Consider the following 13,457-nt stretch of genomic DNA (forward strand, 5'->3'; position numbering starts at 1 on the left):
GTAGTAAAAATACCAATATTATATGGGACGAATTTAAGTTAGTTATTTTGTTTTGTTAGTTGCATTGGCAGTGATGAAAGGGTAAAAGAACCGCCCAACTATTCTGTGTATAGCTTAAGTAATGCTGTATAATTAATTTAGTTTGAGAGATAATGATCCAGACCTAAAACACAATCTAAATTAGTGTGATGGTATCCAAAATTCTAAAGCATTAGGAAATTATTGTTGAAATTTGTACTATTTTTCATAAATGCCAGACTATCAGGATTCCCACTTCACATTTTCTGATGCTCAAGCAAATGTAATAAGTTAGAACAGTAATTACCTTGTAATACACAGGATTAAAGATAAATATATATCCAAAACCCACATCAGCATGAGATCACTATGTGCAGTCATAAAAGAGAATTCTGCAGTATATGAGATTTCCCTCTTTCCACACAGAGAGTAAGAGTAAGGTCACTCACATAAGGTCACTCAGTTATATAGTAATATGTGTAGAAGTTTCCCTGCAGGCTTGACACAGTACTAAACTGGTGGATTAGTCATCATATAGACAGTTGTAGTTTACCTAGTATTGTATACTGACTAGTGTGATCAATGCACAGCAATAGTTCACATACTACTATTTTAGAGAATAGAAAAGCAAAATAAACAAGCTAAAAGTAAATAACATACAGTACATATGACTTACCCTTACATATTGGTGCTGGGGACCCCCATTCATACATTCCATTAGGATTTCTTATGCAGATTGTATTTCTGTTCCCAATCATTTGATATCCAATCTTACAAAAATAGTAAATTTTTGATCCAAGCTCTATACCTGTCTTGTTCAAAATGCCACCATGATTTATCACTGTGTGTACACTGCAGTAGGCCGCTGGAAAATAACAACATTATATTTTATAGAATGCTATACTTGATTTACTATCCCATGTATACTATATTATGTTTACATTGTTGCAAGAAAAGTTTAAGCTGCTCAGAAACGTAAGAAATGCCTATGAATTAAAGACATAACCTCATAGATCCTACTTTGCATTAGCAGACAATGCCCTGAATGTCAGCCGTAGTCTGACATGAGCCACCTATGCGTTTCCTCTGCTCGGCAGGCAGAGTTTTGGTCTGTCCACAGCCATGGTGTCACCATTACAACGGGACACCACGGCTCTACTATGCTTGGGATGTACGGCTTCAGGGACACTACTCAACATGGGACACCACTCTTCCTAGACCTTTAAAGGGGAACCACTACAGTGTTTCAGTGCTTGTTATCAGCCCTTGCTCTGTTCCTTGTATTTCTGTGCTTTTCCTGTATTTGACGCAGCCTGTCTTACTTCAGTTGACCTTTTTGTGTCCTGGCCCCTTCTGACCCAGTATTGAGATACAGATTTTGGACCTTATATTTACCCGTCTGTTGCTGACCCCGATCTGTCCTGACTGTGCTTTTTACCCAGCACGCTATCTGCTGTCCTACTAGCTACTTATCTTTGATACTGTGACCTGAGTATCTGACCCAGCAAAGACAAGATTTCCTTGGGGGGGGGTTAAGGGTAAAGATTGGAGTATACCTTAGACTATGTACCCCAGATTAGTCTGCACAAACACAGTTACGGTCTGCTGAACGGCTCCCTATCTTACTGACAAGCATCTACAATGTCTGTCTTGGTTTACTTTCTTGCTGTGCTATCCGCAGAACCTGCTGTCAGAATGCCTGCTGCCAGCTAGCCATTATCAGGCATTCAGGTGCAACCATTTGGCTGTAACCCATAGTGGATGTCAGACTGGAGCACTTGGAATGATAATTTTTTTAGATGATTATATTTTTTAAGCTCTTGATCGTGAAAAGCCATTCACAAATGTAAACAGCCACCACTGCTTCATCTACATGGTTTTGAGTTCCTCTTTAATATAGACCCTTATATGATGGTGGGAAATTCATTATATGTTGCTTATTGTCAATGCCATTTGAGTTAACACATTTTTATCCCTCAGGTCCCATATATGGGAAGTCCAATGCTGTAGTAAAGAAACTGCTTTACTACATGATTAGCTCTGACCCACATTGTAAACATTCTGGAAACAGTGGGTTCGTTCTTTGCGACCAATTATTTAGGTTTAATGTATCCTTAAGAATTATTTATAACAAGAAACAGAATTAAAAAAAAGCCATAGATACAGACCATGTGAGCTAGTAAAATAGCTGTAATAAAAATCATAGCAATATCCACAGTGTATTTACAAACCTGAGTAACGAATCTTGAAGCCTTTTTTACTGGTAGCGTGATCTGTTGACCAGCGAAGAAAAATATTACTACTTTTGCTAGTAAAATTGTGTTGTCCTGTTATATTGCCACTTAAAGCCACAATAAGAGAGCTTTGTCCAGTTGGCCCTTTAAAACAGAGAGATAAAATATAAATACATGCCATAATTTCTCTGAAGTTTTATATTTTCTACTAAATATAATTACCATAGATGTTTCAAGATTTTGCAAGTGTCATATTGAAATTTTTGTTATAAAATGCTGCACATACAATTCCGTAGGAGTCATAAAAGGCCAACGCAATGAAGCAAAATATTAAGATTGTAAATTATTTCTAAAGATTGAAACAATTTAATTATGTTTTATTTCTTTAATCTTCACTGTATTGTGCATGCATAAAATTGTCAATAACTGCATAATGAACTACAGTAATATACTGTAGTTTTCCAGTATTGTATTTTTTTTCTTACCATCAAATATCTCAAGTTCGTCAAACTGTTTTTCACTTTGAAATGTATCCAAAAAAATTGATATATTATAGCCTTGCTCAACCTTAATGCTCCAAGAACAAGTCTGAGAATTAGGATAGTTCTCTGGATAACCAGGACTTAGGATCACCCCGGATGATTCCAGGCGAATCTCATTTGCAGGACATTGTGCTATAAGAGATTGAAGATAAATAGAATAACAACCATTTCAATGGATGGATCAAACAGTTTAAGCAAGCAAATATAAAGACCATCTCATGGTCAACAGTAAAATAATGTAATATAGGTTTAGGTTTTTCTTTACAAAGTGAAAAAGTCTTAAAGAGGTTGTCCACGACCGGACAACTGATGACCTATCCACCGGATAGACTATCAGTGTATGATCAGTGGGGATCACACACCCTGACCCCGCACCAATCAGCTGCTCTGGCAGCCTCTGGGCACCAGATGCCTAGGAGGGAATGCAGTAGTTGGAGCTGGAAGCAGATGGCTCTGACCACTGCATAGCGACCGTTCTGCAGAACTGCAACTCTGCTCCTATTTACTTGAATAGGAGAAGAGATGCAGTACTGCAGCTCGGCCACTATTCCGTGACCGGAGCCATCTGCTTCTGGTTCCAACTACTGCATACCGTTCAAAACATCCTTCGCCCAGAGGCAGCCGGAGCAGCTGATCGGTGTGCGGTCCGGGTGTGTGACCCCCAAAGATCATATACTGATGACCTATCCAGTGGATAGGTCATCAGTTGTCCGGTCGTGGACAACCCCTTTAAAGACAGATTTGTGTAATTTCCTTGTCAATCTAATAAGAAAGCTCAAGAGCTATTTACATTTAGAATTTTTAGATTAAGAAATTAGTAAATCCCAAACAATCTCTTTTCCATTTTACTATAGATGAATCAGCAGAATTCCTACATGATTTATTCTATCCATTAGTAAAGGTGAGTAAATATTTAAAAATGATCTTTTCTATTAAAACTGTAAGACACAAAGGAGTCCTGGTAAACACAAACATGGCAGCACAATGGTTAATTAGTTAGCAGCACCTAGGCCATGTGTTCTAATCTGACCAAAGCAACTTCTGCATAGATACTCTATATGCTGAGGTTATTTTACTGCCTATTAAACTGTCCATAGCGTGCCTGACATTAGAACTTAGGCATCTTATACAGATTTTAGAGTTCTCTTTACTGCCACACTACCTGGAGCTCCTGTAATTCAACTCAACCAAACTTAGATCACAATATAACCCGAACATGTGTCCATATTAGAGTCATGTTAAAGCAGCCCTAAATTGTAAATACCAGAGGAACCAATGTGAACAAATATTTTCTCTGTATAGCACTGCAGACTATGATGGTGTTATATAAAAACTTTGTAATATATAAATCTACTGAACCTGGCAAATTGCTTCTACCACACATAGTGTAAGTAGTAATGTTCATTCTCCCTAATTCACATTACCATATCATAGGGTATAAGTTAAATATGTATCAACATCCTTTTTTTTTTTTTAGGGCCGGACCGGCCACCTGGCAGTTCTGGCAAATACCAGATGGGCTGGCTCACACATAGTTATTTTAGCTATGGACTGAAGCTTATTCCCACTGGGGTCTGATCAAGCTTCTCTGCAAGCGGCCACTGATCGGACATAAAGGGGAAAAGAAGGATGAGGCTGGCTGCTTGGCTGCTTCTGCATAATCGAGCAACAATAAAGTGGCAGTACTGCTTCTTCTCACCAGAAGGAAAGAGCCCATTTACCAGAATTAGTGTAATGTCGGGGTAGGGAGACAGACAAGTGAGCCCTAATCTACCCGCCACTCAGTCCCTGCCTACTTGCAACGACCCGCCCTAGGCGACGGGGTACAACTGGGCGACGGTCCCTACACTCAATAGGTGCACGACAGACAAACAGACAAGGGTACAAAGAAGCCAGGGAAATGGGGGAGTGGGCAAGAAGCGAAGTGAACGAGCCGAGTCAAACCAGGAGATGAGCGAGGTACAAAAATGCAGAGCAGAAGAGTGGTCAGTAAAGCCAAGGTCAATCACAAGCTGAGGATGAGTAGTTCAAGAAGCTGTAGCAGGGCCAGGAAACCAGCAGAGAAGAATCACAAGCAAAGGAGGAACAGGAAAGGCAGGTATAAATAGACAGTGGGCGGGAACTAGCTCCGTCTGGCCAGGCTGTGATAGGCTCTCCCACTCCTAAGCCTGCCATCCTGGGTGGTGGAAGATGGAGTCAGTCTCACAGACATAGAAGCAGGTGCAGACTGATTACCTATGGGCGTCGACACAGAAGTTGTGTCTGGCAGATCCTTTACAATTAGTTAGTTTACTGCCTGGCCTGTGGGGTAGGTGCCAGACTGCAAGATTTCACAGACCTCACTAGATAAAGGAAAAAGAGAATGGCACTGCTGCATTCTGAGCCAATAAATAGTCACTAGACCTGGCATATATCACCTGCGCAGCAGTGCTAATCTCTCTAATACTTTCTACAGTAAACCAACACCCCCAGTAGCTGCAGAGAAGTTCAGTTCTGTTCTCATGTATGCCGGAGTCTCTGTCGCAGTTTTTATCAAATTTTCCGGGAAAAATTTGTATTTTTGTTGTCAAAATGACTTACAACATGCCCTTACCCGATTAACCCCATTGTATGTCAATGTCCTAGATATGAGTGGCATTTGTGTGGCATGTGTTCTAGGTGTGAGTGGCACATGTATGGCATGTTTCCCAGGTTATTCATGTGCACAGTATATTTGGCAGAATTATTCATGTGTATTGTGTAAATAGCATTATTCATGTGTACAGTATGTAGTGGAGTTTTTCATGGGTACAGTGTACAGTTTATATAGCAGTATTATTCAGGTGTACAGTTTATATTGGTGTTTTAAAAAATATTAATATTCATTTGTCCTGGTGGTGTATGATGTATTATATGTATTGCACACATATATTCTTAATATTTCTGTAAAATTTTATTTATTACTCTAAATTGAAATGTGCAAGCATGCAAACATATTGCATATAGAGCAGGTGTGCCTGTGTGCTTAAAAATGCCAGGACTGATTTTAAGTCCCAGTAGAGCATAAATAGATGCTGAAGGTGACATACGCTACCACTGTTTTTTTATGTAAATTATATCTCTTATGCATTTAACCATAGAAAGGGTAGTTGTTTTGGACAAATAAAGCACCGATTTGGGATACAACTATTTATGCTTTTCAAGCTACCATCTCTCTTTTTATGACCAAAATATATTTCAAAGTAAAAGGTAGTAAAAGGAGACATGTTATTCAGAATAACAGAATCTAGGAATGTTTCCAAATTTCACAATGGATGCTTCCTGACGGGCAGTATAATTATAAACCTTCTCACCAAGCTGTGGACGATAAACTTTACCACTTCCCTTAACTGAATGATCAATGACAAAAACATAATTATTGTTACTATCAGGAAGTTGCTAAAAATAAAATAGAAGAGATTTCGCATGCAGACAGTGCTAAATTATTTACAGACTACATATTCAGCATTAAATACATCATGTGTGCCATTGTCAAAGCCGGACCATTAACATTAATTACACAAATACATTAAGGATTTTCTATCTTTTTAGCAGAATGTTTAACTATTAAACAGACTGTGGGAACCTCACATTAGTTTGTTTTGGCAAATGCCAAATGTAGAAATAGCTTTGTTTGTCTAACAAATGAGTGTAAACAGAATCAGGAGCAGAATTTTAGAAAGATTCCAAATGTAAATGGCACAATAGAGCAAGACCTATCATAGAAACAAGCACAAGGTTTAATGGCAGTATTTCACTATTTGCCTAACAAATGTACACAACCAATATTGCTTTCTTTTTGGAAGAGAAAGTGTATAGTGATAACTCATGTAGACTTTTCCATATCAGGTCAGTATTGCACTTTTATGGAACTCCTTGAGCTTTCATAATCAAATGTTCTTTGTAAGTATCTCTATTCTAAAAAAAAAAATACAAGCAAAGAAGATAGTAGACAACTCCTGGCAATTCCAGGAAGAGTTATTATTCAAAGAGGTATTCGGACTATTACAAGTGATGACATTTCACTAGGACAAGCCATCACTTGTTGATCTGTGGGGATCCGACTGCTAGAATAAAAAGGCCATAGTGCTAGTATGGAGCTACAACACCTTCAAATTTTCTCCCTACATGACAGCGCTCTTGGCCCCCACTATGCAGGCAACTACAACACAGCTGCTTTTCCTTACATGGAGTTTCATTGCTGTTCCCTGCACTGCTGGGAGCACCCGGGAGCCGGGAGCTCCGCTGTGCAGGGAAACAGCTGAAGGATTCTCTTCCCCTTTTTGTTGGGATTTGCGGGGGTCGTAGAAGTCAAACACGCACTGACCTTAATATTATGATATATCCTAGCAATATTCCATAATATTATGTGATGGGACTACTTTTAATAACCCTTTAGGGATTCATTCACAAATGGGTTAAACATTGTTCAAGCTTTCTTACCCATTGTAAGTCCCCAGATCATTTTTTTCAATAGGTGAACAGTGACTGGTTTCGAACAGAGTACACTCTTATAATCACATTTTAAAGGCTGTTTATCCTAAAACTATATTGCATCGTTCTGGGAGCAGAGAAAGGAGAAAAAGTAGATGGGCAACAATCAAGTCATGTCAATTTCCATCTGAAATCACTTGGATTTGATTGGAAGTCAAAAAGATGCTTCACCACTTATCCAAATGGCTTCTTATGATCACCATAATTGTTGGAAATTGACCAATTAACACCTTGGTAACTTGAAATAGTAGTTTTTCATGACCCTCCATAGCTTAATGGTACCTTGATGGTACGGTTAAAGGCTACATACACTTTTGAAGTCCACTTCTTTTTTTTTTATAAATGAATGTTTTATTTAATTTTAAACAACGTTTTAATTGGATTTTATTACATTTTGCTTTTACTTTTTAAAATACAGCTTCTAGGTATCCTGTATACATAGAAACCGTATTGTTTTATCAAAGCCGATTCCGTTAAGTCAACTGCACTGATGGCTCGGCTGAAAGCTAGTACTGTGTGTCTCTGACACACGGGATCCAGCTGATAACAATCACATCTAAGCTGAGACACGCAAAACCAGCTTTCGCTGGAGCCGTCAGTGCACTGACCTTACAGAATCGGCTTTGACGGAACAATACAGCTTCTATGTACACAGGATACAAAGAATCTCAAAAAGTAAAAAAATAAAATAAAATAATAATAATAATAAAAAACAATTAAAAAGTTGTTTAAAATATAATTAAACATTGATTAAAAAAAAAAAAACTAGGGACATTTCCAATCACTCAGTTAAACTGTATAGCGGTTCTAATTTTACATGAAGCTTCAAAAAGTCACTCAATTTGACCATTTTAAAAGAATGACCAAGTTAATACAGTTTTAATAATTTTCTATAAAAAGAATGCATTATGACGGATCGCAGTGTTGTCCTTAATGTAGTGACCTTATTTAAATTGTGATCAAGAGTACAGGTAAAGTAAAAATAGGAACTGGCAACTATGTGAGAACTGACAGATGCAGCTTTCACCTCAATACAAGTATTGTAAGAATGACTAATTTTGGCTACACATTGGGGATTCATTGTTAAGCTAAAATAACTTTACTTTTTATTATGAATAAATGCAATATTCCGTCTGCCTCAAGAATCCTCATGTGGTTTTAAATCTGCACTTGTAAGTCCACTGTGCAAGCTCCTCTTATTTTCCTATGTAACTAAAACCTAAATGTATCACAATGTTAAATCAAATAGCAATCTATATCAGATTCAAACATTTAATGAAGGACCATTAGAGGGATAAACATATGGGTTAAATACACGTAAGTGGGATATAAATACTGTATATATATATATATATATATATATATATACATATATATATTTATATATAGTAATGTGCACCTTACTAAATGCATTTATACAGGTCACAGAACTTCGAAGTGACTTATACTATTCCTAAACATTTTTTCGTAGGTGGTACGCAGTGAACAATGTTCACACGTTGAGAATTCTTTCAGAATCCAGACAGAATCCGCAATCATTCCAACAGCTATGCATGTCAATGTGGTATTTTATGTCCCATTCACAAGCACCAAAAATAAGTTTATGTGGAATGTTAACCACGGCACAGATTTTAAAATCTGCAGTATGTTTATTATCGGTGTGGATTCCGCATTAAAAAGCTGCTATAATTAGCCCTTTTGAACTTCAATAGAGCTAATCTGAATGCGGATCCGCATGCCAATCCACTACAGAAATCTGAGAATCAGCTGTGGATTTCTGCTGCCAATTATGCTCAAAACATACCCATAGGCCGGTTTCCCACGGGTCTGATACGGTGGGTAAAACTATGCAGAATATCCAACCAAGAACTGCAGGGAATTTCTAATAAAAAACCGCACCACAATCTGCTGTGCAGGTTTTCAGGTAATCTCCGCTGTGGAATGCAGTGGTAATAAAAAAGAGAAAAGCTCATACTTACTCCAGGCCGTTGTCATGGTGACACATCCATCTGTACTGAGTGTAGCCAGGCCTCCTGGGATGACGCTGCAGCCTGTGATTGGCTGCAGGAGTTACATGGAATCAAACATCATCCCAGAAGGCTGGGCGGCAGTACAGTGTAATGCGTTGCTATGACAACATCCAGTGGTAAGTATAAGCTTTTAAAATCAAACAAAACACTTTTTTTTTTCTTTTGCAATTTTCTTTTTCTCATTTGCCAATCTGCGATTTGTCACAAAAAGTCGCTACACTTGGCTATTTGTTGTGGGTTCTACATCTGTATTGAATTCAATGGGGAAAACCCGCAAAAGAATAACAACAAATAAGCAGCATAAATTAACATTTTGAGAATTTAACATCTGCATTTTATTAACATTTTCACTGCAGATTTTTTTCTGCAGTGTCTGCATGAGATTTCTTCAAATCTTATTTACTTTGCTGCTACTGTAAATGACGCGGAATTTCCATACAGAATTCCATTGCGGAAATTCCGCAGCATTTACGCTACGTAAGAACCCAGCATGATAGTATAATTTCCCTCCATAATTGAAATCTCTGCAGGTAAGAATCTCCAAATTTGTTTAATTACTAATACATCATACAGTGAAGACACTATTAACATCAATACACTGTTTATATACATGCAAGTACAGAGTGAAGTTTTTTTCTTTTTATTTCTCATAAGCAATGTTTACATTTTGAACTTAGAAAATCGTATATGGCTCTTATTTTAAGAGTTCCTTTCCAATTACAGCTCAAGAGAAAACAATACTTTTCAGATTAGAGTAATATCAACTGAGAGCATCATCAAGAAAAGCTTTAAATAATTGCATTTACCAATCACCAGAAACCACAAGAGAACGATTAATTTTAACATTCAGTAATAATGCAAATTGCATGCATGAATATTCACACGGAACAGAATAACTCTGCATGTTAATTATATTACTGTAAAAATGGAAGTGTGAAATAATGTTCTTACCTTCACAGGTAGGCAAGGATCCCTCAAATTGTAGTTGGGTAACTAATTTGCAGATTAATATGTCATTTCCTACTGCGGTAAACCCAGGATGGCACTTGTATTTTACAAAGTCACCTAAAAGGGAATAACAACCGTTATGAGGCTAAAATTAAAAATGAATCAGCTTTATATATTGTCTTCATTTACAATATTCTACAATGTTGTGTCTACAGGTTCAAGAAGTAGAGACAGCTGGAAGGGAGTATGACTGCAATATCAGACTACACAAGGTGTGTTTGTTGTCTGCTACCATAGAGACGAATAAATCTGCATAACATTTATAGATACAAAAAAGTAGGAAATTTTTTAATAAGGTCTATTTGAAGTTTTGCTTCATTTCTCATTTTAGATGCATTGGAGAAAGGTGGACATAGATTAACTGATGCAAATGGAAACTCTATAGGAAATCATTACGACAAAGCACTTTTTTAAATATTTGATTAAGTTGGACGTTCCTGCACAACCAAAGGTTATACAACCAACAGCACACATACTATAACCAAAACACGTAAACAATTAAAGCTGTTAATGCTGAAATTTGACCCAAAAAATTATTATACAATAAAAGCTACTACGCAGTGTTTTTCTAACTTTAATAATTTTCTGTGCACTACTTACAATTTGTTCACCTCAGGGTGGTTCAAACCTCAATGCTGATGTGATTTGGAGTTTGTATGCTACTACAGGTTTCCTCTGGGTAATCTGGTTTCCTCTAACTCTTATAATACTCATGTTTACTGCCAGCTGGTCTTAAAGAGTGTTACAGATATTGCTGTGACAGCTTGTGTCAGCCATAGAAGCCCCACCAAAGTTGCACCAGCCACAGGTGCCACCGTTAAAGCCTGCAACACATAGATTCCCCAGTACAGTCTGTGTCAGTCACAGTTGACTCCTTTACAGTATGTGGCATGGCATTTACGGATACCCTTATGACAGCTTGTGCCAGCCACAGTTACCTTAATAAAAATCTGCGCCAACTACAGCCTGTACCAGCCAAAGATGCCCATTATAATTTGCATCAGCCACAGATTCTTTCAGTATGGCCTGTGCCAACCACAGATGCCCCACATAAAAGTGAAAGAGTGGATGCCCACCATAGTAACAGAAGCCATTGAGGCCACCCATATAAGTGTCAGCCATAGATGCACAATACAATGCTGTGTTGTCTCACTTGCTTCTGGTTCCTTGTGCGTCTGTCGCCTACCTCTTATTCAAGCCTCTTTCTAGTGCCCCTTCAGCAGCCACATGGCAGGCATAAGTGGGGAGTGTGAAGTGATGACGAATAGCCAGGCAAACATCTACTAACCTTTAAAGAGGATCTGTCACCTCTCCTGACATGTATGTTTTAGAAAATACTTGTATTTCCCATAAAATAAGAATTGTGAAGCATATTTTCTTAAAAACTTTATGTAGTGTCATTCCCCTGTGATTCCTCCTAGAAATAAATGAATAACTTGACAACTGGGTGTTACTATTCCCCTTGTCAAAGAGGTGTGTCCATATAATATCTCACTCTGTCTAAACTGTTTGGATATTGTTAGTCTGTGTAGGGACAAACCCCCAACTGGTAACACCCCTATCTCAATTTATTCCTGAATTTCTAAAAGGAATTACAGAGGAACGGTTCAACTTTGAGTTCTTAGAAAAGATGCTCCAGAATTTTTTGGGTCAGGAGAGGTGACAGGTCCTCATTATGGTAGCTATATTTTGAAAGGGAAATAGTTGCTGATCAGCACAATCTGCTGGTCACTGTACAGCAGTTGACCAGTAGATCATGCTTGAAACATGATCGATTGGAGACCCCTTATTTTAACTGCATTACATTATTTTTATGAAATTAAGTAAAAGTTGGAATATGAAGAAGAGGAAACTGCAGAGTAAGATGCAATACCTATCTCGAAATCATCATCATCTGAAATTAGATCAGCTTCTGACACAACTGCTGGTGGTGGACATTTTTTTAATGCGTAAGCTGCAATGAAAAAACAGGTGTAAATTCGCAATCACATTAGAAATTTAGTCATGTTAATATGTTGCATTTATGGTAAAACATGTTGAATATTCTCAATATTGTTGAATATCCTCATACTAGTGCAGAATATTGGAAAACCTTTTCATTTACCCACAGGCAGCCTTTCTGACAACTCAAGTGATGCTGCTTATCTGTTATAATTGATCTGCAAATTCCATGGGTTAAATGCTCTATGCAGGATCAATTGGGTAAACTAAGGTCATAGTATATTAACATACACACTACTTTAAAAAAAAAATAATATCAAATTCTGAGTAATAAAAATAATTGCAATTTAAACATGATTATGCTTAAAAGTAATACAATGTCATAATAGAAGTATAGTAAACTGACCATGAAAATTCAGGACAAAGAATCCTCCAGTTGAAAAGTCACTGTGAAACTTAATCAGTACTTGATTAGATGTGCTATATGCCGTTTCTAGCGCCGTATTTCCACTAAAGACACCCAGCTGAGGGGAATTTTGGTCAACTCCATCCCTAAGAATTAAGAAAAACATGAAAAATGTAAATATCATTGTATATATAGCAGTAATGCTCAAATATAATATGTTGAAACTCTTTGATCATGTTGCTTTTTATTGTATCATTTTTGTAAACTTCCCAAGATCCTGACCACATATGAAGCATGAGCATAATACAGTACATTGTATCTTGTAACTGCGTTCTTCAGGCACCATTCTCTTCAGTCGTCAACTGTTACTGAATTCGAATGTAAAAAAAAGTTCCATGTTGTCATCCAGGAGACCTTTGACAGCATCAAAAATTCCTTTTATGTTGTCTTCCTAGGCGGCAATGTCTGAATTTTAACGGAATCCTGATCCTTTTGTGATGTGTGTTCAAGTACATCAGAGATTAGCAAAGGGTTGCTGAAAATCATTTAACTCGTGGCCTTTCATTGCTTTCTCAGAAGTCTTTTTTTGACCACCTGAGTCTACTATATAAGTTTAGTAGTGAATGTCTGAAAGTCCAGTATTTTACTACCCAGGAGATTTTATCAGAGCTTCAAAATTAAATTCTTCTAGAAGTACAATGTACACTAAGAAAAATGTACAGTTTACTAAATGTTCTTATCCAGGGGAGAACAGAACATTAAAATA

The 13,457-nt window shown here is 37.4% G+C and overlaps 1 protein-coding gene across 1 annotated transcript in view; it reads right to left on the reverse strand.

The window, feature by feature from the left end:
* Positions 1-13,457, reverse strand: part of CSMD1 (CUB and Sushi multiple domains 1) — a 1,675,903-nt gene that overhangs the window by 152,213 nt on the left and 1,510,233 nt on the right. The window contains exons 44-49 of the mRNA XM_075861938.1: positions 12,692-12,837; positions 12,218-12,298; positions 10,288-10,401; positions 2,738-2,926; positions 2,250-2,396; positions 695-883 (exon numbers count right to left, since the gene is read on the reverse strand). Coding sequence (XP_075718053.1) covers positions 695-883; positions 2,250-2,396; positions 2,738-2,926; positions 10,288-10,401; positions 12,218-12,298; positions 12,692-12,837 — 866 coding nt within the window. The remainder of the gene's footprint in view (positions 1-694; positions 884-2,249; positions 2,397-2,737; positions 2,927-10,287; positions 10,402-12,217; positions 12,299-12,691; positions 12,838-13,457) is intronic.

The sequence above is a fragment of the Rhinoderma darwinii genome, chromosome 4 (genome assembly GCF_050947455.1).
Source record: "Rhinoderma darwinii isolate aRhiDar2 chromosome 4, aRhiDar2.hap1, whole genome shotgun sequence".
NCBI classification, from domain to species: domain Eukaryota; kingdom Metazoa; phylum Chordata; class Amphibia; order Anura; family Rhinodermatidae; genus Rhinoderma; species Rhinoderma darwinii.